Here is a 27,575-nt window from a genome sequence, read left to right as displayed (position 1 = left end):
ACCAATAGGTTGAGACTTTAATCCAGCTGTTTCCTGTGCTCCTCACTACCACTAACATATGTCTAAAAAACATTAGACATCTTATAAACTTTCACTTTTAAACCAACACAATTCCAATTTACGCCTAGATCTTTATACACGTTTTAACAAGGCTAAAAATGCAAGCATATTGTTTTAATCCAGCAATTTACTCAACTAAACAGTCAATAAACCACAACAAGGAAATGAAAACAGGACATTTCATGTATATTTACTCTCTTTCAACCAACAAAAATTTAACCCTGGCATTCATCTATCTAGATACATCCTGTCAGCACAGCATCATCTCTGTGTTGTTAGGGCAATTTGGTGAGTTAATGTTGAAAGTTCCTACTGTATGGTATGGTTTGGAAAATGCAGTTCAATCAACTTCCTCTCTGATGATGCCTAGAAAGCATCTTGTCATCTTGATTTTACTTGATAAACTTTATTTTGTGGAGTTTGAATTGGTGACATTAAAATGAACCGAGGGCAAAACTGCTTGGTCTATATGTGTTCTAAATGTAGACAGAATATCTCCTGCTAAATCTGGATTATGTTTAGAGTTAGCTGTGACTCCTGTCTGAATGAAGGCTATATGTTGCAGGGATTCACACACTGTATTATAAGCCGGGCGGGCCACCAGGCTTAACTTGGGCCCCCACCAGGCTAAGATTTGTTTGTTTATTTCTAAGTTTATTTATACACCAGGAACAATGATAGCAAAGACGGGTTAAAGAATCAATTTGGTGAGAAGCACAATGGTGACATAGTATGGTCAGTATGTGAATACACAAGGAAGCTGAGGTCAGGTGTGTTTTTTAATTCACAGGATTACTGTAACCACTTCCTGTCTTCACTGGGCTGGATGCTAACAGCTTCAGCGAATAAAGTGACAAAACACAGATAAAGAATCAAAACATTTTGAACACTTTAATGAGGGTGAAACAACCGAAGTGCAAAAAATGTATATTTATTTGAAATGTATTTTATTTTTTTACGTTTGCCATTTTTTGAGACTTTTCAGTTGGTGTTTGGGTATTGTTAATAATGTTTTCCAATAGTACAAAATTACCTGATCATATCCTCAAATTTCCTGTCAACTTTAAACATTTTTTTAAAACTCAAAAACACGTCAGGCCGCTGAATGACTGACCTACCACTATTGTTATTATGTTTTCTGGAGTAAACCCTGTGTTGCCTCAACATTGAAATCAGGTTTATTGCTCAATGATTAGACACAGTTGTAATTCAGATATTACGTATGCCTTGCATACTAAAAATTCCAATAGCTCTCTGTGTTATACTGCAGTTTAATTTAATACTGGCCAGTTACAGAAATTACAGCTATTACCCACTTCAATCTGTTGTTTAAAGATTCACATAGCACCATTTTAAAGCACAATCAAGTAACAGATGTTATAAGAATGCTGTATATATCAAACAAGACATGAAAATTTGACTTTGTAATTTGACACCTTGAAATTGGGCCTCTGTCTCTGACACTCCGCCTTCAGCACGTCATCACAACAATGCTTCTCCAGATGCTGTTTACACCTGTTCTTAGGATCATTGGACTAAGAAGTAGTTTGTATGATGAGCTGAGCAGGCACACATTTCTACCAGGTGTTTGCTAATTGTTGCTGGCACTAGTCTAGAGGGGCTTTGCTCTGTTAGGTGGAAGCTTGTCTGGATACTGCGGAGCAAGTGTTTAGGCATTCCCAAATGGCTACCATGGGAGCTTTGAGGATTTCTCAAATATGCATGAAAGAATCAAAGCAACACTCCAGGTATGTTTTTAAGGAGGGAATAACATAACATGATATAAAGCCCCAAAAAAGTACATTTCTATAATACCCCTTACTTAAAGTTTAAATGGCACAGAATGTAGTGTTTTAAACACAGGTGCTCTAACTCTGTCATGTCAATGTCACAACTGGTTCAGACCAAAACTAATGTTTTATTATATTCTTGCATTAACATGTTTCGTAGCCTAAGATTACTTAGAATAATTTTTAATAACAGCATTTTGTAAATTACCTAAACCAGATGAATAAGCAATCATCAAAATTTGCATAAAAATAAAATACATTTACAATGTTGACAAATAGGCAGAGATTCCTATGAGGCTGTTGTATTAGAATGTAAATTGTCCTAAATGTACGTTATTTAGTTGCTTGTAATAAAGCTAATAACTATTAATTTTAGTAGTTCTCCATTGGGTTAGTTATTAGTTGGGTTATCTGCTGTTATATACAGACTACAACTGTCTGCTTTAAAGATGTGCCACACAAAGCTTGCCATTAATGGTTTTAAAACAATACAATTTAATAAGAGTGATGAGTGATGCTCCTTTAGTTTTCACATCATGCGCGTCAAAAGTGACTGGAACCAAACAGACAACTCTGTCTTAATTATAAACACAGAAAAGATGAAGAACTTAGCTGACCTGCAACCTGCAGCATCAAGTGGAGCTGGGGCAGTGGTGCACCAATCTATGCTCAGCACTGCCGGCGAAAACTCTTTTCACTCTGACACCATCTCTGGTGTCTCGTTAAGAAAGGATTTTCAACTGAGAAAGTGCGATTTTGAAACAATAACTTTTCCAAACCTTGGTGTATACATTGATACTTGGAACTTGACTATTTTTTTCTGTTAGTATTAGCTCTATTCTCATGACAGGATTGCATTTTATTACAAGGCTTGGGTCTTATCTGACAGACACTCACAATATGTCACATTTTTACTTGTGCTGTCGCCTGCTCTCACCAAAGTTGAGTCTACAAATGTAGTCATCAGCACAGAAAAAAAACATGAAATAGCTGCCTGAAAGCTGCCTCTAGGCAAAAGCACAGCAAGGTAAACTGGCCTATTCAGACCCTCATTGGAAAGCTATAATGAGACAGGGCGTTTCACAGAGCCCCCACAAAGGCTGTGATGATTTGTGCACATACACGGTGCTTCAGCCCGCTGCTCGTGGTTTAAAAAGGACTTATCTCTTTTGCTGTCAATAAACGAGCATTTATGCAGAGGTCATGAAATCATACAATCAAATTTTGATCTCAATTAGCTTTGACCTTTAGACACACACATACACGCATACACTCTGAACTAAGGGAGCTCTTCCAGAACATCCAGTCCTGTTCAGCCTGCAGCACACTAAATAGCTGCCAGCCCCAGTTAGCTTGCCAATTTTACATGACCTCACATTATTAGCAACCTGAAACTATGGATGGAGATGTTGGAGGGAATGGGTGGGATAGATGGATTAAATCTGGCCCCAAGTAGAAGGAGCGAGCTGGACTTTGCAAGGTGATAAATCTACATGAGGGTGATGAAGGCAGTGTACTTGTAAAAGCTCATTTGTTGGAGTTTAGAGGTGATTCTCAAGTCAGTGTGAAGATGCACAGTGATATGTAGCGCCCATAGTTAGACTGCTGCTTTACAGCCACACTCACCATCATTAGACTGTTTGCCAAATAATTAACAACTGGACTTTGATAGCTGCCCACTGAAATTAAATTTACCCATGAAAACAAACAGGGTACAGTCAAGTTGTGCAGTCTTACTTCAATATCAATATCTAATGGACTAAATTAGGTTTATAAGCACACTTACCTCTTGCTCACTTGAATGAGTTATACGATGGTTTGTTGGGTTACGTTGCATGATTTCAGCTGAAAGAGCTGCTAATGTTGGATAATGGACACCCTGATGTGTGATCATAATAGATATCCCCCAGTTCATACATCTTAGCTCAGTAATGAGGGCTACTCTACTGTACAGTTCCTCCTTGAGTCTGTCTAGCTCTCCAATTAGGAGCAAGCTTTGGTGGGTTTTTGTGTGTGCGTGTGCATGTGTGTGTATGTCTTACCCAATGTAAAATCTAATTGCTGATCACACTGTGTCTGTCTGGATTTCACTGAATCAGAGGTGTAATTGCGCAAGCCCGTGTGTAAATGTCTCTTGCATTAAAATGTTAACGATATCATTTAGCATCTGCGGGGAAGAGCGGCAAAGCCCTCGGCAGCCAGATGTAGGTGTTTGATCATGCGTGCAAAGTGAGGTTGTTGTACATCTGGCGTGGGTTTCCCTCTCTGACAGGGTTCCTCAGCAAAAAGGATGTTTTTAATTCACTCAGCACCTGTCAAAGTGACATGTTATATTATTGTGCTGAGCTGCACAGGTACTGTAGTGGAGGAATCCAGTAAAAAGCATCATCTGACAGGTAGGAACAGTCCAGATCAAGAAAGATGTACTGCCGCTCTGTACAGCTCAAGTGCTTTTTGATATATTTTCTAATAACCTTAAAGCAGCCAAATGCAAAGAGTGAGATTTTTTACTAGTCTCTGGAATGCCTGGTATGTCTGCACTATAAATAGTGTAGCGTTAAATGACACTGCCACTAATGTTTGTAAAAAAATAAATAAATAAAAACAAATACAAAATAACAATTTTTTGGCACAGTCAACTGACTTAAATTTTTTTTATTATAAAATTTGCCTTCTTATTTTACTACATGATGCACACAAACACGGATTAGTAAAAACACATTTTATTGTTTTTTTTGTATTATAGTTTGTAATATCTTTGATTTTCTTCCACAGGTTAGCAATGAATTATTATTGCTTATGTTACTGCCACTCTTGTAAGCACAAAAGAGACATTAAATACAAAATACATTCAAATTAAGAGAAGCAGAATAGAACATTTAAAAAGTAAATGATAAAGCTGTAGTTTTTTATTTCACAAGAGCAGTTTTTGTTGCTCTTGTTGCTTCATTTTACCTCAAAATGAAGAGGTAAAATGACCAGAACCTGCTTTTGTCAGAAAGGTTTATTAACTGGTGCTTTAAATGACGAACTATATATTCCTGGAATGTATGTAAACAGTGTTTACATTTCTCTCGCCCATTCTTTGCAGAGTTACTATAGCACTTTAATTGCTGTTTTTTCCAGCATGAATGGCTTTTTAAGATCTCAACTAGATTTTGGTCCAGACTTTGAGTAAGCCAATTTCAAAATGTTAATTTTTCAGTTTCGTTGGCATATTTTATTCTACTTTATTTTGCCACAAAGGTTCTAAGAATATTTCTTGATTGAAAAAGTTGAAGATAAAAAAAAGAATACCGTAAGAGCAAATACGTTTTCACTACATGCACCATCGTTTTGTCATTACTATTATAGCTGTTATTACTATTATTTTTATTTTTATCCATTTAGATTATCTGCTTTTCCCATGGTTTGTTTATATAGTGGTTGTGTGTACATGGAGCACACAAAAATCTCTCTTAAAACTGAGTTTAAACACACATTGACAACAACTGGATGGAGCTCTCTTGGCATTTTAATATCCAAAGATTTCTGATTATACCCCTATTTTTCACCATTCATTGTGAAGGACACCAGATGAAAGTATTATGCGTTTCCTATCTATCAACCATACAGACAAACATTCGCGCTGCACCTCATAAATACTGCCTCTTAATCCAGTCCTTCACATAGCAGGACCAGGCTTTAAACTCAGCGGCCTAAAGGCAGAATTGATCTCTGCCACTCAGGCCTGAGCATGATGCACGACGCCAGTTCTGCAATCCAGCATCTCCAACACTAATTTAAGTGAGCCTTTCCACACACACCACATATATTGTGTGCAAATATCCATTTATCCATAACTTCACTGCAAGTTTTCATTCATTTTGTCATCATCGCTGCTTTTGTCATCCTAATATTCAGGGCTGCTTTTCCTGTGGACATTTCACCATCACGTCTGCCCAGCTTCCAGATATTAAAGTAGGCTAAGGGATAATGGAAGAGGCAAAGCTGGATAGACAGTGTGACAGAAAGACAAATGAGTCCAGCTTGGTTTCTCGACACTGCTCTTTATTTTTAAACCTGGCACAGATGCTAAGATTTAAGACCAAGTTGGTGACGGTTATTTTTAGCCCGCCATTTTTAAAGTGCTGTCATCTTGTTGGTGAGGTGTGAGGATGTGTGGATTAGGGTGTGTGTATATATAGAAGAAGTGTAAATTAGGTGCTTTACTTGTGTATTTGTTGCTGTTTATGTGACTCTCCAAACACTTTTTTTTAGCTGTATATTGTGAGGTGTGTGTTCTTGTGTGTACATGCTGCTGTAAATGTGAGCTTTTAATTGGGGACCTGGAAGAGCGGGTGAGGGTGTGACATCAACTGGAGCCACAGGAGTCTGATTTATGCCCTTCCAGCCACCCATCGATCCCTCAGCCCGGTGTGAGACTGAGTGCATTGTCAATAATCTTAGCACTTTGTGGTATTCCTAGATTCCCAGACCTCCTCTGCTCAGTGCAAGGTGCAATGCTGCAGTAAGCCATCTTGTGCAAGATCAAATAAAAGGGCATGGGGCTAGGCAGCAGTATGTTTGATTGCTGGGTAATCTAGCAGTGAAAAGATCGTTTTGCTGTTGCTGTGCTGTTGACAAAAATAGAGAACTAGTGCTATTGGTTGTACAAAAAAGGTAATTTAGACAAGGCCCTGCAGGGGTCTCTTGAAGCATGTAGCAGTGATGCACATTGTCTGTGTTGCTAAGTGTTGACAAGACACTTGGCAACACATAGATGAGGTCTTTCATGGGTCTTTTTATCTGTACCATCCATTCCCAAAAGTGATTATGCTAATAAGTGTTTGATCAGATGATTAAATTGAAACTCAATTTATCTAAAGCACTAAATGCCCTGAATACATTTGTGCCTGATTCACTGCCAAGCTTCATATGGCATTAGTCCCTTGGTGGCCTAGTCACAGACAGAAAAGATGACCGGAAATGAGAGAAGAGAAACTGTACATAAATATCTTTTTATTCATGCAGTGCCACATAAAGAAGATGGAGTTTATATAAAGCAAGCTGCAGGAACTGAGGGAGTAAGGAACAGAGAGAGATAACGGAGGAAAAGGAGAAAATAAGAGCGTCTTACGCTGGGGATAGGGAGGGGGTGCTAAAAGGAGCCGTGCTGTGGTCCCTTAAGTGTTGAATAAACATGCTTGGTTTAGCGAAATTGCAGCGATAAATGTTTAATATGATAAGTCCATAAAGACGATCAAATGAGTCTGGAGTATTAAAATGAGCACGGCACACAGCGGCAGTTTACAGAAGCAAAGAGCGAGGTGAGGGGGCGGGGGCCGATAATAGCAGGCAGAGCTAACAGGATGAGAAAAGCCAGCTGCTGTGACATCAACATTAACACACCCGGCCAGCTGCTCGTTGTGCATGGTTCCTGGACAAATCAGGGAGCGGTGCTGGATCGTCAAAGGGCCACAGCGGACCTGTAATTCTATTATTACCTGAGAGATATTTGCACTAAGAGCTGCATAGTTGTAACAGACTCCAGAAGTGCAGCAAAAATTACAGAATGGTGTCAGGAGAAAGAAACCTGGAGGAAAACAAGGCTAGAATTGATCAAACTACTCAAATACAGTTTAAGTAGATATATGACCAGAACAATGTAATACAACATGCCAATCTCATTCTTTATCCATAAGGTGCAATAAGATGTCCATCTAGTATTTGTTTCTTTAACTCTTTTGGGAAGGATTTTCATGAGGTTTAGGTGTCTAATATTAGATGAGAAGATCAATAATGTAACTTGAAACATGGGAACCTTTTTTCTTTTCTCTTTTTTTTCTGTGCCCCAAACTTTACAGAGCATCTTCTTAGCCATAAGAACTCATTCCATGCAGTTCTCTGCTCTCTATTTAAACTTATATGAAGGCCAAATTAATTTTAGAGGTCTGTTTGTTTACAAACTGATGACCTCTGCACACTATACACCTGAACATCCACTGACCGTGCTCTTTGATTGTATGTGACTTAATATTCTTTTGTGGTTGAATTCTTGTTGTTCCAAATATTTTCCGCTTTAGTATAATAATACTAAGAAGTGACTGTGAAATATTTAGTAGAGAGGAAGTTTTTATGACTAGATAGGTAACATCTTGTCTGATCCACTCCTTCACGAGTGTTTGCAGGATCATTCTGCGTGCCTGTGCTTGGTTTTTACACACCTGTGGTCATGAAAGTAATTGGTACAAAGTAATAATTTGCTCTACAGTGATTTAGAGGAGGAAATAAATACTTTCAACAATATAGTCTATATCTGACATCCTTTCTGTCTTTAGGAATGTCTGGGGATTTTCTTTTTTTGGATGAGATTTATTTTATTTCTTCACAGAGCTATGAGCTACCAATATGCACCAACTGGAACACATTTTTTAGAAGAGAAATATAGGATCATTTAGTCATAAAGTACATTGAAAGTTATAATTAAACATATAAAACTGAAATGGTAAGAGTCTGTCTTTGAACATATTAGCAAACTAAAATGTTTATCCTCCACTCAACCTGTAATGCTTCAGCTTGGCTAAACTGTAATTAGTCTTACAATTTTAATGGAAGTGTGTTCTCTTGTCCAGTCACTGCTGGTGTTAGGCTCCAGCCCCCTTTGGCCCTGAAAACATAAGCAGATATAGAGGTTGGTGGATGAATAGAAGATTGATGGTCTTCCAAGGTGTTCAAAATATATTTTAAAATAAACTGAAGGAGGAGAATATTTAGAGTTGCCTAAGCGAGTTGCGGTGCGTGGAGTCAAATTCAATTCACATCAGCCACTAATGGATGCAGAAATATTGAAGCTGTGGCTCTAAGCTCTATAATTACACAATTTTAAAAAAAAATCAGATGTTCAGATTATTGACTGAAACTGAGTGACACAATTTTCTTGCTAACTTTCTACACTGAATGGCCTGTCAGGAAGGAACAAACAGACCCCCCCGGTTTATTATTGTTTATGAAAATAAAAAATACCAAAAAATGACTAAGTGGAACCAAAAATAATATTTTTACTTTGAGCAGCTGAGCAACTTTGTCAGTATGGCTTTGTAGAGGAGAACCTGAAAAAACACAAATTTGAATCAAATGTTTCATGTGAAAAATTTGCTTAGTTTACCGAATAGGAAAAAAAAAAAAAAATTAATGCAACATCAAATCCGTGGTTGTTCATTTTATGCCTTTGAGTGATGACAAAAGTATGAAATAGTCTCCTAAGTCAGTGCTGTGGCTGTTTTAATAGTAATTTTACATCTAACTAAAAACTCTAGCCTTTTTTCTTGCTTTAGTGACAGTTTTGCATTTGGCACTGCTTAATTGGATAAGCTCACAATTCAAGGTCTGCAGTTGTGCACTCCTCGCTGGCCTTTTTATTCCACTTGCAGTATTTAAACACTGCACTTCCTTTTATCAAAAAGAGATGTAGCTGTGAATATGTTTTCAGTTGTAACAAGCTGCATATACAAAACAGTTTTTTCTGGGGGCTCTGAGAACTGGACTTGCCCAGGGCAGCTTTCATGGAAGAACTGTCTCTGTCCAGGAGTATGATAGAGGCTCGTTTGTAACACTGAATTATTTGGAGTGAATCAGTTGCCTCATTTAGCTCACAGTTCTACTTTCAAAGGAAGCAATCACTTCAGCCTTCAAGCAAGCACACTAAATTTCCTTGTACCACATTTCTCCATAGAGAAATGAGTAAAAATATCACTAAACTGAAAGAGCTGGGTCATCCTCTCAGAAACCTCAGTGGAGATGCTCTTACCTTTTGTAACATGCAGGTGTTCAGCAGACACCCACGACTGCAGCATCTGTGACGGCCCTTAACCCAATGTCTGGTGACATAATAAGGTTGATCGTCCGGTATGTGACGTGTCTAACTAAAGGAGAGCCTTTCCTAATGGGCATCTGTTCAGCAAGAATGCTGCAGTCTAATCATGTTATAAAGGCAGGCAGTGCAAGCTGACCATTAGATTATTTTTGAGGCAATTTAATTGTATATAGGTTCTTGTGTCTCCATCAGAGTTGTTTAAACGTAGTAGAGGACTGTACTACTGCAAGTGCAACCGCTCTGCTATTACGCTCAGTTCCAGTTACCTGAGAAGGAAGAACTCAGAGCTGGGTTTGACGTCAGACCTGCGGTAACAGCTTTCTTGTTAAGAATTTGGAATTTCAACATGGTGACACTGTTAAACCTATGCACACTGCAATAACTCTTATAAACATCATTTTATTCCCAGTGGAAAATTCAACTTCAGAGGGCATTCCAGTTGATTTTTCCAACTGGGAAGTCGGACTTTCCCACTTCTGAGAACAACTGGAATTCAATATAATATTACAGGTTAAACTGGGACAGCAGTGATCTAATGAGCTGTACATTGCTTTGCAAAAGTGCTCATACCACATTTTGCCACAGTGCAAACACAAACTTCAAGTTATTTTTTTTTCGTAGTACTGTTTATCATAGATTTGTAGATGTGTGACACAACTACAAACCTCCCAAGACACATAAAATAGTTCAGAAGAAAATATATTTCCCAAGCAGCCTGGGTCACTATGGTGTCTTTAGAGGAGCTGCAGAGATCCACAGCTCATATGAGAGTATCTGTTGACAGGACACTATCAGGTGTTCACTTCACTTTTCTTCCCGCTTCTTTATGGAAGCGGGAAGAAAAGAAAGCAGTGGCAGCATCATGATATGAGAGCGCTTTTCTCCAGCAAACTCTGTTTACTCTGTTAGACTGGAACTAAATATCGGAAAATTTATGAAGAAAATAGGTTAAATATAAAGGTGTAAGATGAAAGTTTAACTTCCAACAGAAGAATAACATGCAGCAAAGAGTTACAGTGGAATGAATTTTGATCAGAACACAACGTGTTAGAATATAGCCAAGTCAATCCCCCAACTTAAAGCAAATTGAAAATTTGTGGAAAGACCTTATACTGATATTCACAGACAGTCTCCATCCAGTTTGATGAAGCTTGAGCACTTCTTCAAAGAAAAATGAGGCAACATAGCATTTCTAAATGTGTGAAGTTGGAAGAGATAAAACCCAGCAGACTTACATCTGAAGGTGTTCCTACAAAATATTGACTTAGATTTGATGAATACAATTACACGCCACACTTTTCATGTACATTTTTTCTTTGAATTAACAATTCCAGATGCTGTTGCAAGGCACTGCAACACAAACAAAGACAGCAGATTTTTTCTCATTTCTGCAAGAAAATATGTTTACTGCTCAAACGGTTGCACTATGAAAGTGAGGATTTTCTTTCATTGTACACTGCTTCATCCTTTACACAGCAGGGACGCTAAGAAATATGATGCATTAAAGATGCTGCAATCTTTACTTAAATATCTTCATGGCTGTTTTTTTCTGATCTTCACAATCAGATTTACAAGTTGTCAACTGCCACTAAATCTTGTTTATGGCTCAGATGATTAAATGAAATATAAAGCGCCTCTAATATGCATTTGCCTGTAGATTTGGCTTTATTGTTTATAAGTAGGTTACATCAAGGCAAAAAAGCAATGTTTTTCTCCCAATTTCTTGGTAATATTAGATATATGTTCCAATTGATACATAAAACTACATGTATGGCAAACAAAAAAAATTGAAATAGGTTATTGTCATTGCACTATCTGTTGCAGTTCAGTAGCAGCCTTTTCTTTCATGCTGAAATCCAACCCAGAATAAATATGCAGGGAATCATTGCTGCAGCTTGAATGCAATATTTGCTTTATTTACTCTATCACAGCCGCGGATTTCCCTCCACCTTTCAGCGACTTTCTTACATCACACAGCAATATTAGATTTCCACTAGTGGAGGTTTTTATTCATCATCATCAGCAGCAGAGGGAGCTGCTATAATTTGCTACAATATAATCTCTCATCAGATCCAATCTTCTGCACTTATCATCATCATCAGCTGCTGGAGCATAATTTAGACATCAATGTCTTTATTGCTCAGTTTCACTAAGAAACAGTCCAGGGTCTCTAGCTTCCCCTCTTGATGAGATGGGCAGTCACTCTGGTTCATATGAGACATGAAATAGACTGAGGTAAAAGGAGGCGGAGGGGGAAGAGGCTCATCTGGCGTGGAGGCCTCGTTTTACTGTTACCCGCCCCTCCAAGACATCAGAGGACAGATCTGTCGGTGTGGATCAGCAGCTTGCGTACAGCCAGCCCTTTCTACTGTCACAGCCCTGCTTAATATTCATGAGAGCAAATTGGTAGACCGTCATTTAACTTGCGTGCATGGTGTATTGCCTCTGGGCAGATCAGTTCAGGGGAATGCCTACTCATACTGCACTCTGTGGCCCTGACTGGTTATCGTTTGCCCATTTTAGAATTTCAAACTGATCAATTACCTTCATTCTAACTGACTTTCACGTAAAATTACATTTATTTTGGTGAAATATAGGTTTTAATTTTACAGGAGTGTATGTGTGTGTAGCCTGTATTTTAAATTTGGGTCACACACAGGTCATTGCTATTTTTAGCTGCTGGGAACACAGCTTTATCACATCCACTGCATATATCACACTAATGCTGTTATCCATAAACACACAGTGGGAAAAGAATATTTGTTGAGGTTGAAAATTGCCTCAGCTTCTGCTGAGTGTGAGTGGGCCAGGTATGATCTCTACTTCCCCGGCAGACTTGCCCTACGGGTATGAAGCAGAGAGCTGCTTTAATTACCCAAGGATCCTGCTGTCACGCTGTCACCACAAGGCGCCCGGTGCCACCAAGCAGTGCCGAGTTCCCGTACCGAGGTGGCGATGACAACTCATACAATGGATCTGCTTGCTGTACAGATGCAACACATTCATTCTCTGGATTATTTCAGGCTGAGTCACGCCCACTGTCTCTTTGATTCCCTCTTTGCCTCTTTTTGTTTGCTAGTCCCCCCTTTCCATATCAAAGAGTACGGTAATAAAAGTCAGTAGCGCAGTGAAAGTAGGAAATATGGTCACGATATATGAGCATATGGGTTACATATCATACAGACCTGAAGTGACGTTGGCATGTTTGCATAGCCAGCTTTTTGAAAATAGCTGTAAAAACTTTGATTCCAGATTCAAGCATGGGACACTGCTTGAAGCTCTTCTGCAACCATTTTTCCACAGCACTGATTTCTAGTTTATCAAATAAAATCTAGGAGAATAAAATCTTTGCAATTTGTCACTCAACTGATTGATTACCAACTATAAAGTGTTCACAGCCCAGTCAAAATTCAGTTAAAATGTTCATAAAAGGTTAATATATATATATATTTTAAATTTACATATAAGCAAGAGAACTTGAGCAAATCATTTTCTTATTGGCTCTAATGACCTTTGTTTGAGAGTGGTCAGACAGGAATGTGGGAAATAAGAGAGGGGGATGACATTAAAGATTATCAGGCTCGGACTTGAACCCAATCCATGCATGGGTTGTGCTGTACACCTATGCCAAGGCAACACCCCAAGTAATTACCTGTAAACATAGTGTCTTCATTTGTACCTGTAAAAAGACCTTAACAAAAACGTTGGAACTTGTGTGATTATTTTGTACAGATGCAAATCTTTTTGACACACATAATTCTTATCTATGAATGCACAAAAATTCCCAGCCATTTTATTCCACAAATTTACAAAACGTAATTCACAAGTATGTGTTGTGATTTACAAAAGCCAAATATGTCTGGAAATTGTGAATTTGTGCCTATATTATTGAGCATGATTCTTACACTTAAATTATCCCAAATGATAAATTTTGAATAAGACAAATACAATAAACGAGTTGCTCCAAATCAGCCATTTTTGATAAATTATTATCATTCTGCTCTTTCGTTATGCAGTCTTCCATCTTCATTTTACATGGATATGTTGTGAGAGTGTCCTTTTCCCATTTGTATTCTAATTTTGATGGAAATTGTTTAATAGAACACTATGAGTCATAAAAAAGTATTTTAAATCATGTATTGTTGCTGCTGGGACACAGGTAATTTTAGCAATAAAAATCTAATAAGTTGCACTCTCCAAGAAAACATTTTCAAGTACATTTCCAATATGCTTCAGGGTGAACTGCAAACATCTTTCAAGAGAAATAAACATAAAAACAAGAGGATTAAACAGATTATTTAACAAGAACGGATAAAAAAAGGCATATTCACACCTCTCTTGATCACCTTTTAGGTGAAGCAGCTTTTTTCTTTTTGCTCTGAGTATATCCTGGTTTAGAAAAAAAATCTCAACCAGTGATAGATGCATATGATACATTATTGAACAGTGTCATTTATTTAACCTTTACAGTTGAGCTCATGAAAAATGATGTCAATTACTGATTTTCTCTGAGGCAATGTAGTAAGTGGTTGGGCCCCGAGGTCATTTGTTGGGGCATGACATGGTGCTTTCTGTGAGGTTGGAGGGAGCGCTGTACCTTCGTCATCAGAACGTTTGCTCTCTGGCTTCTGGGCTTAGTCAATTAGTAAATTGGGTAGTGAACTGATTTGCTCTCTTTCACCAGAGTCCGTTTCTTTTTTAATTAAATCAATCAAGCTATTACTCAATCAGTCTAAATTGAGTTGCTCTCATATTCTTTTTCATATGTGACATACTTGCATATGGAAACTGCTGTCATTTTAATCCTGGTCTAGTTTCTTCATACTTTTATAAAGATTTCTTAGCAACCACACATTTCTTTGACCTTTGCTGCTCTGAAGTAGTACGTTGTATGTGAAGTATATATTCACCAAGAGACAAAGTTTTATGGGAATAAAACTGTTTTATGCTTATTCTTTAACTAAATTATCATCCATCCATCCGTCCATTTGAAAATAACATTCAATATGTTTCATTGAAGAGGGAGAAAAATAATACACTGTTTTCAACTGTGGCATACATTTGTATCCAGCCATTGTTACTCCTATACCTTTAAAAAAAAAAAAGAAATCAGTGTAACCATTTGCCTCTAGACGTCTCTAAATAATTAAATGGAGTCTACGTGTGTATTATTCAACCTCTGTGTAAATCCAGCTGTCCTGTGAAGGCTCAGGTTTTTTTTATAGAGAAGATTAGTGTATAAAAAGCATCTTGTTGGCAAAGAAACACAGCAGACAGGTCAGGGATGCAGTCGATTTAAAGATTAAAGCAGGGTGTGTTAGTCAATCCAGTTAAATTCAAAAATACTTTATTAATCCCAAAGGGGAAATTGAATATTAAATAAAAATAAAATATAAAAAATAAACAAAATATACTTGTTATAAAACAAGTTTTGAGCATCTCACGTAGCATTGTTCCATCAGTCCTCCAGAAATAGAGTAACAGTCACAACCTACAAAGACATGGCTGTCTGTCTAAGCTGACAGGAAGGGCAAGGAGAACATGGATCAGAAAAGAGGCCCATGGATCAGAAAAGAGGCCCATGGTGCCTCTGGAGGAGCTGCAGAGATCAAGAGCCTAAGTGGTTCACTTCAATAAAATCCATAGCCAAGCTGTGGAAAAAGTGATCTGGTCAGATGAGACCAAAATAACTTTTTATCCTACTTCAAAGTGTTGAACCACAATTGATTATCCCCCTATATCTACTGTGATGGATGGTGGTGGCAGCATTATGCTATGGAAATACTATTATTCAGCAGAAACAGAGAATCTGGTCAGAATCAATGGGAAGATGGATGGAGCTAATTATGGAAACTCTGGGGAAAAAACCTTCTGAAGGCCATGAAAGAGTTAGAATTATGTTCACCTTCCATGTCTTAGTCAAGTCCAGGCCTAAATTTAACTCAGAATCTGTATCAAGGTTTGAAGTAATGCTAAGCATAATATTGCATATTTTATTTAAACAAATAGGTAAACTAGTACATTTTAAATCTGAGTCTCTGAAAATGTGCTGTCCTTCACACTCACCCTGAGTACCATTCATCAACCGGTACAGTTCTGACCCCTCAACCCCTCCCACCTCCGGTCTGCATTATCTACGCAGCATGGAGAAGATTGATACTCCCTGAGGCTGATGGGAAAAAAGAGAATGAATCTGAATTTAATATGACTTTGATGTATTATTTTCATCTTGGCCAGTGCCACAGGCCCGCTGAGAACCCTTAACACCATCCTGCTGCATTTTAAACTGTTCACACTGGCAAAAACTTTTTTGATTTAAGAGACTGGAGACAGGACTGTATACATTAACTTCCACAACCCTGAGTGTTCTGCTCTTATTCAAATAATCTCATGGTAAAGAAGCAACCTTCAGTAGTGAGGACACAGTGGATATTAGTCATGTATTTAAAACATGAGAGAGCTGTCACAATTAGATTGCTCTTTTGGGTTTTGCCAAATCACATTCTGCATGCCTTCATCATGGATGGATGGATGGATGGATGGATGGATAGATAGATAGATAGATAGATAGATAGATAGATAGATAGATAGATAGATAGATAGACAGACAGACAGACAGACAGACAGACAGACAGACAGACAGAGACAGATAGATAGATAGATAGATAGATAGATAGATAGATAGATAGACAGACAGACAGACAGACAGACAGACAGACAGACAGACAGACAGACAGACAGAGACAGATAGATAGATAGATAGATAGATAGATAGATAGATAGATAGATAGATAGATAGATAGATAGATAGATAGATAGATAGATAGATAGATAGATAGATAGATAGATAGATAGATAGATAGATAGATAGATAGATAGATAGATAGATAGATAGATAGATAGATAGATAGATAGATAATCAGAGCACCCTATTACAGGACCCTTGCAGGCTGGCCTGCAGGATGAGTCACAGTTGACATGTTGAGGAGAGTAATTATTTTTCAATAACAGAATTTCACCTTAAAATACTACACCGGGTTCATTTTTTTCCCAGTAGAAATACTGAAGACACCAAAAAGTTTCAGGCTGTAGATTTTTATTTTTGTACCTAACTGGAGTCCTCAGCAGCTTTTGTCTTGCAACTTTTTCATGCATCCCCTGCTTCAAATATTTGAATTACATCCTCAGCATTCTGCAAAGGCCTGTTAATGAGCCTTTTATTTGATTCAGGTGTGTTGGACCAGGAATGTATCAAAAAAAGCAGGTCTGTTTCTTTCAAGGACTTGAGTTAGAAACTGTTTTAGATTAAACCAATAATCCAAATGTGACAAAGTTGTGACATATTTTGATCAAATTAAAAATATTAAAAATATTTCACACCTCTAATTTTTCTGTCAGTGTTAAATAATTTTAAATCATTGATATCAGTTTTGAAATTGACTTTGTTCAAAGTAACATTTTAGGTTTTGAAACAGTTCATGCCTTCAGTCAAAATTAAATACAGTCACAATTCTCTTGGATCATTTTAAATCAAGAAATTAGGTCACCACATGTTCTGATTAATGGAAAAGGAATTCAAAATGAAAGAATTTGTGATGTAAAAATGTGTTTATGTTTAAAATTAGCATATGTCGGGGGGAATAACTGATAAGTTGCTACATCCTCCATCACAGACACCAGCAGGGGCGCTGCAACCCTGGCAGCAGCTACTTCAAACACTAATTGTTGCAGATGCTGCCTTCTGCTTTCAGACCCATAACTTAGTTCACATTACTTGATGATTTATTTCCTTGAGTTTACTAATGCATATGTCAGCTTTTTAAAAGCGCTATTTCCGGATTTCTACAGCAGCAATAAGTCAACCATTTTTATAAGAAGGAAAAAACTGGTGTATCGATCAGGAGCAGCATTGTAATAATTGTAAATGATCCTTTCTAATCTGTAACAACAAATAAAAGTAGAGGGACGTGCCTGCTTACATGACGAGGTCACTTGACTGTCTCATTGCTGGTACAGAGCAGCTCGAGCAGAGAAAAGGATGGAAATGTCTGCAATTTGAAACCTTGTTAGGAATTTATGAAGTGCTAAAATGCTTTCTCCCCTGAGAGCCAAGCCAGCTGCTAGTGCCACTGTGAGCCGTTTAGTGCAGAGCCTCGTCACCAGGCTGAGACGGCAAGCGCGATGCACACAGTCACTGTGCTTTTGCCTGAAATGCAAACAAACTCAGCCTTTCATGTCTGCTTGCCTAGCTTTTTCATTTAAAATCAAACAGCTGTAGATTTCTATAAAGTTAATTGGCCCAACATTGACATTTATTTCCCTCCGTTCCTCCAGAGAATAGTCTTGCATAAAGCGGAAGAAGATGGATGGATGGATAGATTTAGTAGCATTCACTTTATTCTGATGCAGGACTAAATTGAAACTTGTATATGAACAAGAAAATTGGCCCTAATTCATAACTCATAATCGTTTGTTGTTAATTTAATGGTCCCAACTTCCAAAAAATGATCTTAACCGATTGTACCTGGCTGTGCAGTGAATGATTTTGAAGAATACTCAAAAAATGTCTAATTTATAATTATTTATGTGTCCAAATTGAAAATGCTTCAAATTTTTGGGATTGCATCTTCTTTTGGTTTGGTGCTTTTAAACTTGCTATTATGGGAAACAAAACCAAGATACAGGTATAACCCATGTAAACAGAAATACAAATAATAAACTTGACAAAAATACATTATCCATAGAAGGGGTTAACAAGAGTCTTTGTTTAATTTTGTGTTTTGTCTCTTCCAGTTTTCGGTGAAGATCTGCATTCCAGCCTATACTTTGTCAATGCATCTCTGCAAGAGGTAGTATTTGCCAGCACAACGGGGACTTCGGTTCCCTGTCCTGCTGGGGGAGCGCCGCCTGCTTCGCTGCGGTGGTATTTGGCTACCGGAGAGGAGATCTATGATGTCCCGGGCATCCGCCATGTCCATCCTAATGGAACTCTTCAAATCTTCAACTTCCTGCCATCCAGCTTCAGCAAGCTGATCCATGACAACACATATTACTGCACTGCCGAGAATCCTTCTGGCAAGATCAGGAGCCAGGATGTCCACATCAAAGCTGGTGAGTCTGCTGTGGAGACACAAGAGAGAGCGGTTTTCATAAAGGTGGGGTAAATGAAGCAGTGATAACAAAGAGAGTAGAAACTGCAGACTTTATGCATACATTAAATCTACATATTATAGTTGCTGCTTTACTTGCTTTACTCAATAAATTAGTAATTAGTTTTTGTTGTGGTCCAAATGAAAAAAAGGCGTATGGCCAAGATTTTGTAGCAGTCTGAAGAGAGATTTTAATTATCTGCACATTTTTTGCTTTTCATCATATTAATTAAAGCTGCAGTATGTAACTTTTATAAAAGTAATATGTTTTTTGCATATTTGTTAAAACTGTCACTATGTCGTGACAGTGTAGCATGAGACAGATGATTGGGGGTAAAAATGAGCTCCTCTGCCTTCTCCCAGTACTCCGAGTGCTACTTACAGAAATACAATACAGTAACAAACAATCAATCAGAGCCAAGAGGAGGGTCCTAGTGCTGTCAGTCACGCTTGTGTACATGCTGCTCACAACCCTCCTTCTCGCTCTCTGCTAAACTACAGCCAGTTCCCCACACTGAAACTTACCATGAATGTTCAGGTTTGTTGGCATGGCCACCATCGACGGAGGATAAGCAGTTTTTTCCGCCATTAATATATTGAGCAGCACATACACAAGCATGATTTACGGATTAATCCTGGCTCTGATGGATTGTTTCTGACTGAGAGTGATGCATTTCTGCAGATGGAAATAGTAACCCTGAAAGGTGGAGGCGCTTGACTTTTTTTTCACAGATTATCAGTTTCATATCATACTGTCACTACATATGATAGTTTTAACAAATATAAAAATATATATATATTTTTAATAAACGTGACATACTGCTGCTTTAAAGGTTAATTTGACTTAAATATATTAATTTATTAATCTTGCTACCCCAGATGAAAGCTCACAAAATTTGTGAATTTGTCCAATTAGGATAGACATTTGCTGTCCAGATCACCCACATCTGATATAAATGACAGTGGCCAAACTACCCAGGATCACCGGATGGTAAAAGGACCTTCTCTTTTTGAAGAAAGCATGGCTCATATCTTGTTCCTCCTACTAAAACTAAAACTACACACAAAAAAATAAGTCCCTTTTTTAAACAGGGCCAACATGGAATAATATTTTTATACTTTACATCTGCAATAAATTATACTCCTTTTCTAAAATTGTTAAATGTCTCATTTAAAAGAAGTTTGTAATTTTTGTCCTCAACTACTTCCAACTTGACAGTTTTGGACCGTTAGGCGAAACCATCAGCTGTGGTTCACTTCTATGCAGATGATGAAATTATTTACTCAGTGGAAGCAACTTTATAAAGGGAAATCTGTATACCATGTGTAATCTTTTTCAAAATTCTTTGGCCAATTTAAACATAGGTGATGATGTCACATGTATGACCTCTTTACAGACATAAACAGGTCAAATGAAAATCCAGTTCATTCCAACTCAACCATGACCATTTAATTCAGTCACAATCGATGCTTAAGTACAGTACTTATAAAGTACTAATTTGTAAGCTATTGGTTTGCTAAGAAGGATAAGTGATGACACAAGATCTTTAATAATGCAGCATTGTCATAGCATACTGAAACAAGTCTTTAATGATCAATAAGTTACACTGACATGTTTTTGTACTTTCCCTCGTTCATTAGTTTCACGGGAACCCTACACAGTCAGAGTGGCTGACCAGAAGGCTATGCGAGGCAGTGTGGCCGTCTTCAAGTGCATTATCCCCGCTTCTGTGGAGGCCTATGTCTCCGTCGTATCATGGGAGAAAGACACAGTTTCACTCAGCTCAGGTATGACAGGTTATACTTCTGCAGCCGCATGCAAACTGCCTGAGGTGACAGGAAGAAAAAAGTTGATTGTGATCTGCAAAATCTGAAGGTATAAAATACATGAAATGGAAGCAAAGTCCTGTAAATTTTGTAGGGAGTTTAACATAAAACTGGGCAAAATGTAAACTGCTATATGTGGTATTAATATCTGACAAAGGAATAGCTGACTTATCTCTTATTGGTCTCTACTATTAGAGCAATATTTGCTGAAAATCATCTTCTTACCTGGTTGTTGTTGTTGTGTGCCGGGGCTCTGCAGGCTCTGCAGCTCAGTCTCTACACTAGCCAGAGGATGTTGATAACTGTCAGATTGAATCACTGGCTTTCTCTCTCCTGTACACACTCCCCTCTCAGCCAACTCCATTTTGACTCCAGCAAGGGGGTAAAGTGGCTCAATTTACATAGCGTTACATTACATTGACCTAGTTACCTTCCTTGCTTGAATCCAGAAAAACAACATGATAACACAGAGCACCAGAACATTCAGCTGGTTGAATTTTTACTCATCTTAAATGGGATGCATATCTCTTTGATTGCTTCATGTGCTGCCCGCTGGCTGATTCCTGCTCCATACTGAGGCGTTCGGGGACCTGTAAGCGAGCCCTTAATGTCATTTGACTGAGGGCAGAATCTGGGACAACGTTTTGGTGGCATTTTAAATGTGTCTGCTCAGGCATGAAGATGTGTCTTCTGATCCATGCTGCAGACTTATTTACTTGAGGTTACCCCAGCTGTTCGCAGAGAACTGCAGGTTGAAGACAATGCCTGATGTCACGGAGATTGAGCAAATATGCAGCATGCAGATATGATTATGCTCTGCAAATGAAATCAATCATGTAGACAAGGTTTTCATGTTGTGCTCTGCAGTAGGTGGAAAAAACTGTCCAATGTCAAGCTGTAGCATACAAAACTCCATTTCAGCTCTTTAAAGACAATGAGAGTTTGTTGTTAAAAATTTGGCCTTGGAAAGGTATTCATGCCCCCTTTTTGTCTTGAAACCACAAACTTTTACTTGTTTTATAGAGCATACACTAAGAAGTGCCAAATTCTGAAGTGGAAAAGAAATATGTAGAAATATTAAAATTGGTTGTGTCCAGCCCTCTTCAAATTGATGCCACTAAATAAGATAAAGTGAAAACAATTACTTTTTCTTGTCATCAAGTCAGCAAATAGAGTCTACCTTTGTGTATTTTAATCTGGGTATGAATCCAGCGGTGTCCTGTGAAGGCCTCTGAGGTTTGATGGAGATTAGTAGGCAACAGCATCATGAAGACCCAGAAACACAGCAGACAGGTCAGGGATATGTGTCATGTGTCAAGCCTATGGTCTGCTCACAGGCATTTTAAAGTTTTTTACAAACCATGTTTCAGACATAAATATGTAAAAGAAGATACTGTGGTAAGATGAGACCAATTTGCCTATGCTATATATGAAGGAAAACTAACACTGTGCATCACCCTTGACTCAACATCCCCACAGTACAGATGGATGGAGCTAAATAAAGCCATTATAATCTGCTATATAAAAAAGTCTGTTATAATCTGTAAAAACTTGAGATTGGGATGCAGGTTCACTTTGCGACATGACAACAACCCTAAACACACCACCAAAGCTAGAACTTGTGTCAAGACTTGACATCTGATGCTCACAAATGCTTCCAATCCAGTCTAACTGTGCCAAAACCTATTTTGCAAAGACAAATAGGCAAAATATTATCTCTAAATGTGCAAAACTTGTAGAAATACCTGAAATACTTGTGACTGCTATTGGTATGGAGGTTGCATATAGTCAAAGCATTGACTTGGAATGGCTAACTACTTGTATAATTTTATTCTCGACTTCAGGGTTATGCTGTACTTTGTGTTGGTCTGCCACAAAATCCCAAATTAAACACAAAGAAGACTGTTTCTTTCATTTGTTACCAATTAAATCAGCCCCTCTAATGATGTGTTATATTTTCAAATGCAGAGATATTTTAATGAACCCTACTGTATTCCTCTAGCATGTTTTTTTAATTTATTTATTTTTGCAAGTGTACAAGAGAACAACAATATTGTATTGTCCGTGTTTACTCCAATAAGCGCCGCAGCAGGCGAGTGCTGTCAAAAGCATGAGCACACGGTCAAAATCACTGCTGCTCGGCGATAAATATTTGATGGGAGATTCTGATGCATGAGCGGATTCACCTCGCACTGTTATGGAGAGGGTATGTTGACTCAAGGAGTGTGCGGGGGTGTCTATTGGTGTGTGGTGGCGTGTGTGTGCGTGTGTGTGTGTGTGTGTGCAAGCAAAGAACTAGGGAGAGACACAATCATGAAGAAACTTGACAATGGTAGCAGCGTGCAATTTGACCCATCCTAGTTCTCTGACTTTTTAAAGCCTCTTTTTTCTTTTCATAAAAGAAGATTCAGTCTCAGTGGAAACAAAATAAAGCTATCCCACAGATGCACTAAATTATTAATCTGGGTTTTTTGTTGGGAATGGTAGCGTCAAGTGCACTCCTCTACACTTGCATTGTTCATCAGAATAAGAGCAAAAACAGGTTGGGAGATGTTGCTCAAATAAAATGAAAATAAGAGCAGATGCTCTAGAACAACTAAACCTTAGGTCACCTCTGTATTATTATGAGTTGTAAATGTGTGTTTGTGTAAAGTCTATGACTCACTAACTCGCAAAAAATGAATGTGGCTGCTAAAATCTTGGACTAACAAGTGATCCACATTAGAAGTAAAAATAGATGCATAATTACAGACCAGGGCTTGTCTTAATTAATCAGCTGTGATTGAAAAGTTAATTACAATATGAATTACCTTTCCGAATGAGGACTGCTTAGTAGTCATTTGAAGCGGCCTGCTTCAATGTAAATGAGCACGATGCAGGCTCACCGGGTCCTAATGTTGCCACTAACATACCATTAACTCGTCATGAATTTTAAAGCGCATCTCTCTGCACGAGCTTTTCAAGTGCCCGGCTCCGATCGCCTCCTTGCCGCTTTTAATAAACAATTGACAGAGCTAATAGAGACATGAAAGGGGGAATTGAAAAAGACAAAGAAAGCAGAGTAGGGGCAGAGGAGGGGGCCGTAGCCTACTGTGTTCATGCCAGGATTTTATATGGCCGACCTAGACAGCTCATGTGTGCATGTTTGTGTCTGTGCTGGTTGCTTTTGTTCATATGCCCTTGTCTGTTTGTATGTGAAGTGTCTTTGCTTTTAAAAAGGGATGGAGCTGGCACAGTGTGTGTTTTTGTGTTTACCATCTACTTCCCTTTGTTTCTCATCCTTCATGATACAAGACAGGAGTAATGAGTTTGGTGGCCTTGGGTGAACACAAGAGCTCAGACACGGAATGAGATGCAAACTCAAGTTGCTGCAGGAACCTTGTGCTACTTGTAAATGTTGTGCATAAATTAGATGCCTGATTGCAGAAACATCCCAAATGCTCGAGTCGTCCTGATGGACACTGTAAATTATCAGACCAGTGATTGATGTAATTTTGTTAACCAGGATTTCATTCACCTAAACTTTAGGTAGAAGTTTCTGAAAAAGTCAATAATAACAGTTCTCTGCGAACTGCAATAATATCCCTCACTTTTGTCAATATCTTTTTTAAAACTGTGCTCAGACTTGTGGTATCAATACTAATACTGTGATTTATAATGTACAGTGAAGGTAACATAGGAACATATAATTTGGGGCAATGTTGAGACTCAACAAAACTGAACATGCAAACACCTAAAACTGGTGGCACCACTAAACACACCATCTCCTTGGAGAAACATACTATTGTCAAGTTGTGGGGATGCTTTTCTTCACGGGCAAAAGAAAAACTGGTCAGAAAGAACAACACTACACTAACATGGCAAAAATATTAAGTTTGATTTACAATCTTGAGACAGTCTGCAACATTATGAAAGTCTTCATGCATCTCCATCCAAATAGGTATATATTTTTTAATCTAAATGTCAATTTTTAAACCATAGATGAATAATTAACATATAATAATTAATGCTTTTGCTTAGACAAAAATATGTCAAGTAATGCATAATGGAAAATTAATATATTCTATAAACTAAGGCTTTCTTGTCAACCCACTCTACATTGCAATGCCTGTGACAATAAATCTAATTCTTTTGTTATCTGAAAAAGACACACCATCACCTGAGGTGCTCTGCACATATTTTATGCATAACCAATAAACTGACTGAAACATGACAGGCTGAGGAATTAAAACAGACAAACCGTATGATGAGGACGATACAATGGCATGATTCATTTCACTGAAACCATCTGGCCAAATTAACTGAACCAAAGGTAAGAAAACATTATGTTTCATATAACTTTTGAGTGACGGGGAAGTGAAGTTTCCTTTGTCATTAGAAAGGTCTCCTCCTTGAATTAACACGCTGGCCTTTCAGCTTCAGATTTGAGCGCTAGCAGTGGACAGAAAGGTTTATAGTGTCCTTTACACCATTTCATAATTCCTGATGATAGCTTTGCAGAAATTACTTTACATGAACTCGTAACCAGTTTTTTCAATATACTCAGGTAGACTGTGGCATTGTTGGTACTAGAGTTTCCAAAGTGTGGTGAGAAAATAACCCACCACCAGCCTGACCCATTAATATGAGGACTTCCTTGATGTTTACATCAATGTCTGACCGTTCCTTCTGAATGTGCAATTTGAAACTAACTTATTGGACCGACCAGGGTTTTTCCAATCTGCTACTGCCGAGATTTGGTGAGCCTATATGTGAAATGTAACCTCAATTTCCTATTTTTACTTGACAGGAGTTGCACCATGTGTGGTCTTCTCCTTCAGTAGCCCTTAAGATTGAACATTAATGTGTTCAGAGATGGTGTTCTGCCTATCTTGCCGTTAAGGAGTTTTTTTTTTTTTGAGTTGCTGTTTCCTCTCTGTCAAACCAGTCTGCCCATGATCCTCTGACATCAACGAGGTATTCCTGACAACACAACAGTGACCCACTGAATTGCTTCTTTTTTTTTTTCCCCCCAGACCCTTCTTGGTAAACCTTAGAGATGGCTGTGTATAAATATTCCACTTGAACTGTGTCTGGCACCAACAATCACTTAAAATTTAAAGTAACTTAAAATCCTTGTCGTCCCCAAATCTATCGAGGCATTCTCACTGGTTCCTCGAACTTTAATGTTGTTATATACAGCAAACACCTCCTGGCTAAGGTTTCTTTTGAGACAAGTCCCTGCAACCTGAAACACAAGAAATTATTTTTCAAGAACTGATTACGCAGCATTATACAATGTGTCCTGACATCAAAGATCTGAGTCCTGTTAAGCATGTTATTTTACACCATAAAAGCTGGTGTCTTCACATTTTTTTTGTGAAATGAAACATTAAACTATTGGCTAGAAAATATAAACCTTGCTTTTTGACCTTTTTCTTTGTATACGTGTTTCATTTCATTCTCAGGTTCTTAGTCCTTTCCATCCTTCTTCTCTGGCCTTGAATTTTACTCATATTCAGTTTTTTCCTCCCATCTCATTACATAACCTGCTCGTCCCAGTGCCCCAGTCAATTTCTAGCTTCACAGAAAAATGCAAGATTTATTCCTTTTATGCAAATAAGTAAATCCAGTACCTAAAGCATTCAGTGAAAAAATAAAAAATAAATCTGCAAGCACTTTTTCAGCCATGTTCATTTCTCTTCAACTCTCACACATTCTGCGATCTCCTCTGTCATGGGTTTGTGTGAGTTCTTATATAGAGACTAATTAAACAGTTTGCTTGCTAATAGCATTACAGTCACAGCCATCCACAAGCCGAGTTGCGTGATTGTTGTAGTTGTCTTCATAGGTGCAGCTGTAGGTGCTTTGGCTTGAGGCGTTGCTGTTCGGGCAGCGATTCATCATGCCAGTGATGTGCCACCGCCTCCATTTTTTTTTTTTTTTAACTTAGATTGACAATGAGGGCACTAGAAGGCAGGCAGGGACAGGGCTGTAAATTCAACACGCCCAATGTCAGGCCAACCTTGAAAGGAGGGCACAGTGGTGGGAACAAGCTTTGAAATTTAGAGAAGGAGAGAGCAGATTGAGAAAACATAAAAAGCAAAAGACTTGAAAGGTAAAAAGGGGAGTTCTTTGGTAAACTGCCTTTGTTTTAACCACATAAATTGTAATTTTGTCTTTCCTGCATCACTCTCAGACTTCACTTTGTCCTGTTTGCTCAAATTGTGGTTTGTTGATCTTGCTGTTTGGAGGCTGAAAATTGGGTCATGGCTCAAGCAAAAATGGCTGATCGTTGCATGTAAATAAATACCAGCCGGACGGTAGATCTGAGTATCACCGTAAACGTGAGTGTATGTACTGAACATATAGGTTTCTGAGTGTGTGTTAGTATTTTTTGCACTACTCCACCCTTCCTGCAGTGAAACCTTATGAAAACAACACAGCATATCATTTCACTTCCCCCGCCATCCCTCCTCCTCCCACACAGATCAGCAGTTAGTGAAATGCTGACCCTTGTCTTTCACTGCACCCCTTCTCCCTGTCCACTCACGCACACATGGTGTGTCTTTCTATCTTCACAGGGACTTTGCATTGACTTACATTCATTTTTGTAACTGTATTTATTTCAAATCTAGATATTTTCTCTAACCCTAACCTTCGCTAAAACTTCATTCACACCATACCTCTAAACCTAACCCTTATTGATAAACAGGGGGGTCCATTGAATTAGGGACGGCCTTTGATCCCCATAAGGCTCATCGGTCTTCAGAAGGTTTGTAAAAATGCCAAAAATGGTTCTAAGAAGAGTAGCTAAACAAATACACACACACGCCCACGCACACACACACACACACACACACACAGAGCTGCCTTAAAGCTAAAAGGTGTGGGAGGCTAGTTCTTTGTGTTTTC

General features: G+C 38.3%; 1 protein-coding gene across 2 annotated transcripts in view; it reads left to right on the top strand.

Moving 5' to 3' along the window:
* The window catches only part of LOC102233347 (Down syndrome cell adhesion molecule), a 138,715-nt gene that overhangs the window by 3,863 nt on the left and 107,277 nt on the right, over positions 1–27,575 (top strand). For both annotated transcript variants that reach the window (XM_005805922.2, XM_023351388.1), the window contains exons 2-3: positions 18,499–18,816; positions 20,496–20,642. In XM_005805922.2, the coding sequence (XP_005805979.2) occupies positions 18,499–18,816; positions 20,496–20,642 (465 nt within the window). The remainder of the gene's footprint in view (positions 1–18,498; positions 18,817–20,495; positions 20,643–27,575) is intronic.

This window comes from Xiphophorus maculatus, chromosome 18 (genome assembly GCF_002775205.1).
Source record: "Xiphophorus maculatus strain JP 163 A chromosome 18, X_maculatus-5.0-male, whole genome shotgun sequence".
NCBI classification, from domain to species: Eukaryota; Metazoa; Chordata; class Actinopteri; order Cyprinodontiformes; family Poeciliidae; genus Xiphophorus; species Xiphophorus maculatus.
The sequence above is the reverse complement of the archived record's forward strand: the minus strand, read 5'-3'. Positions and strand labels throughout refer to the sequence as shown.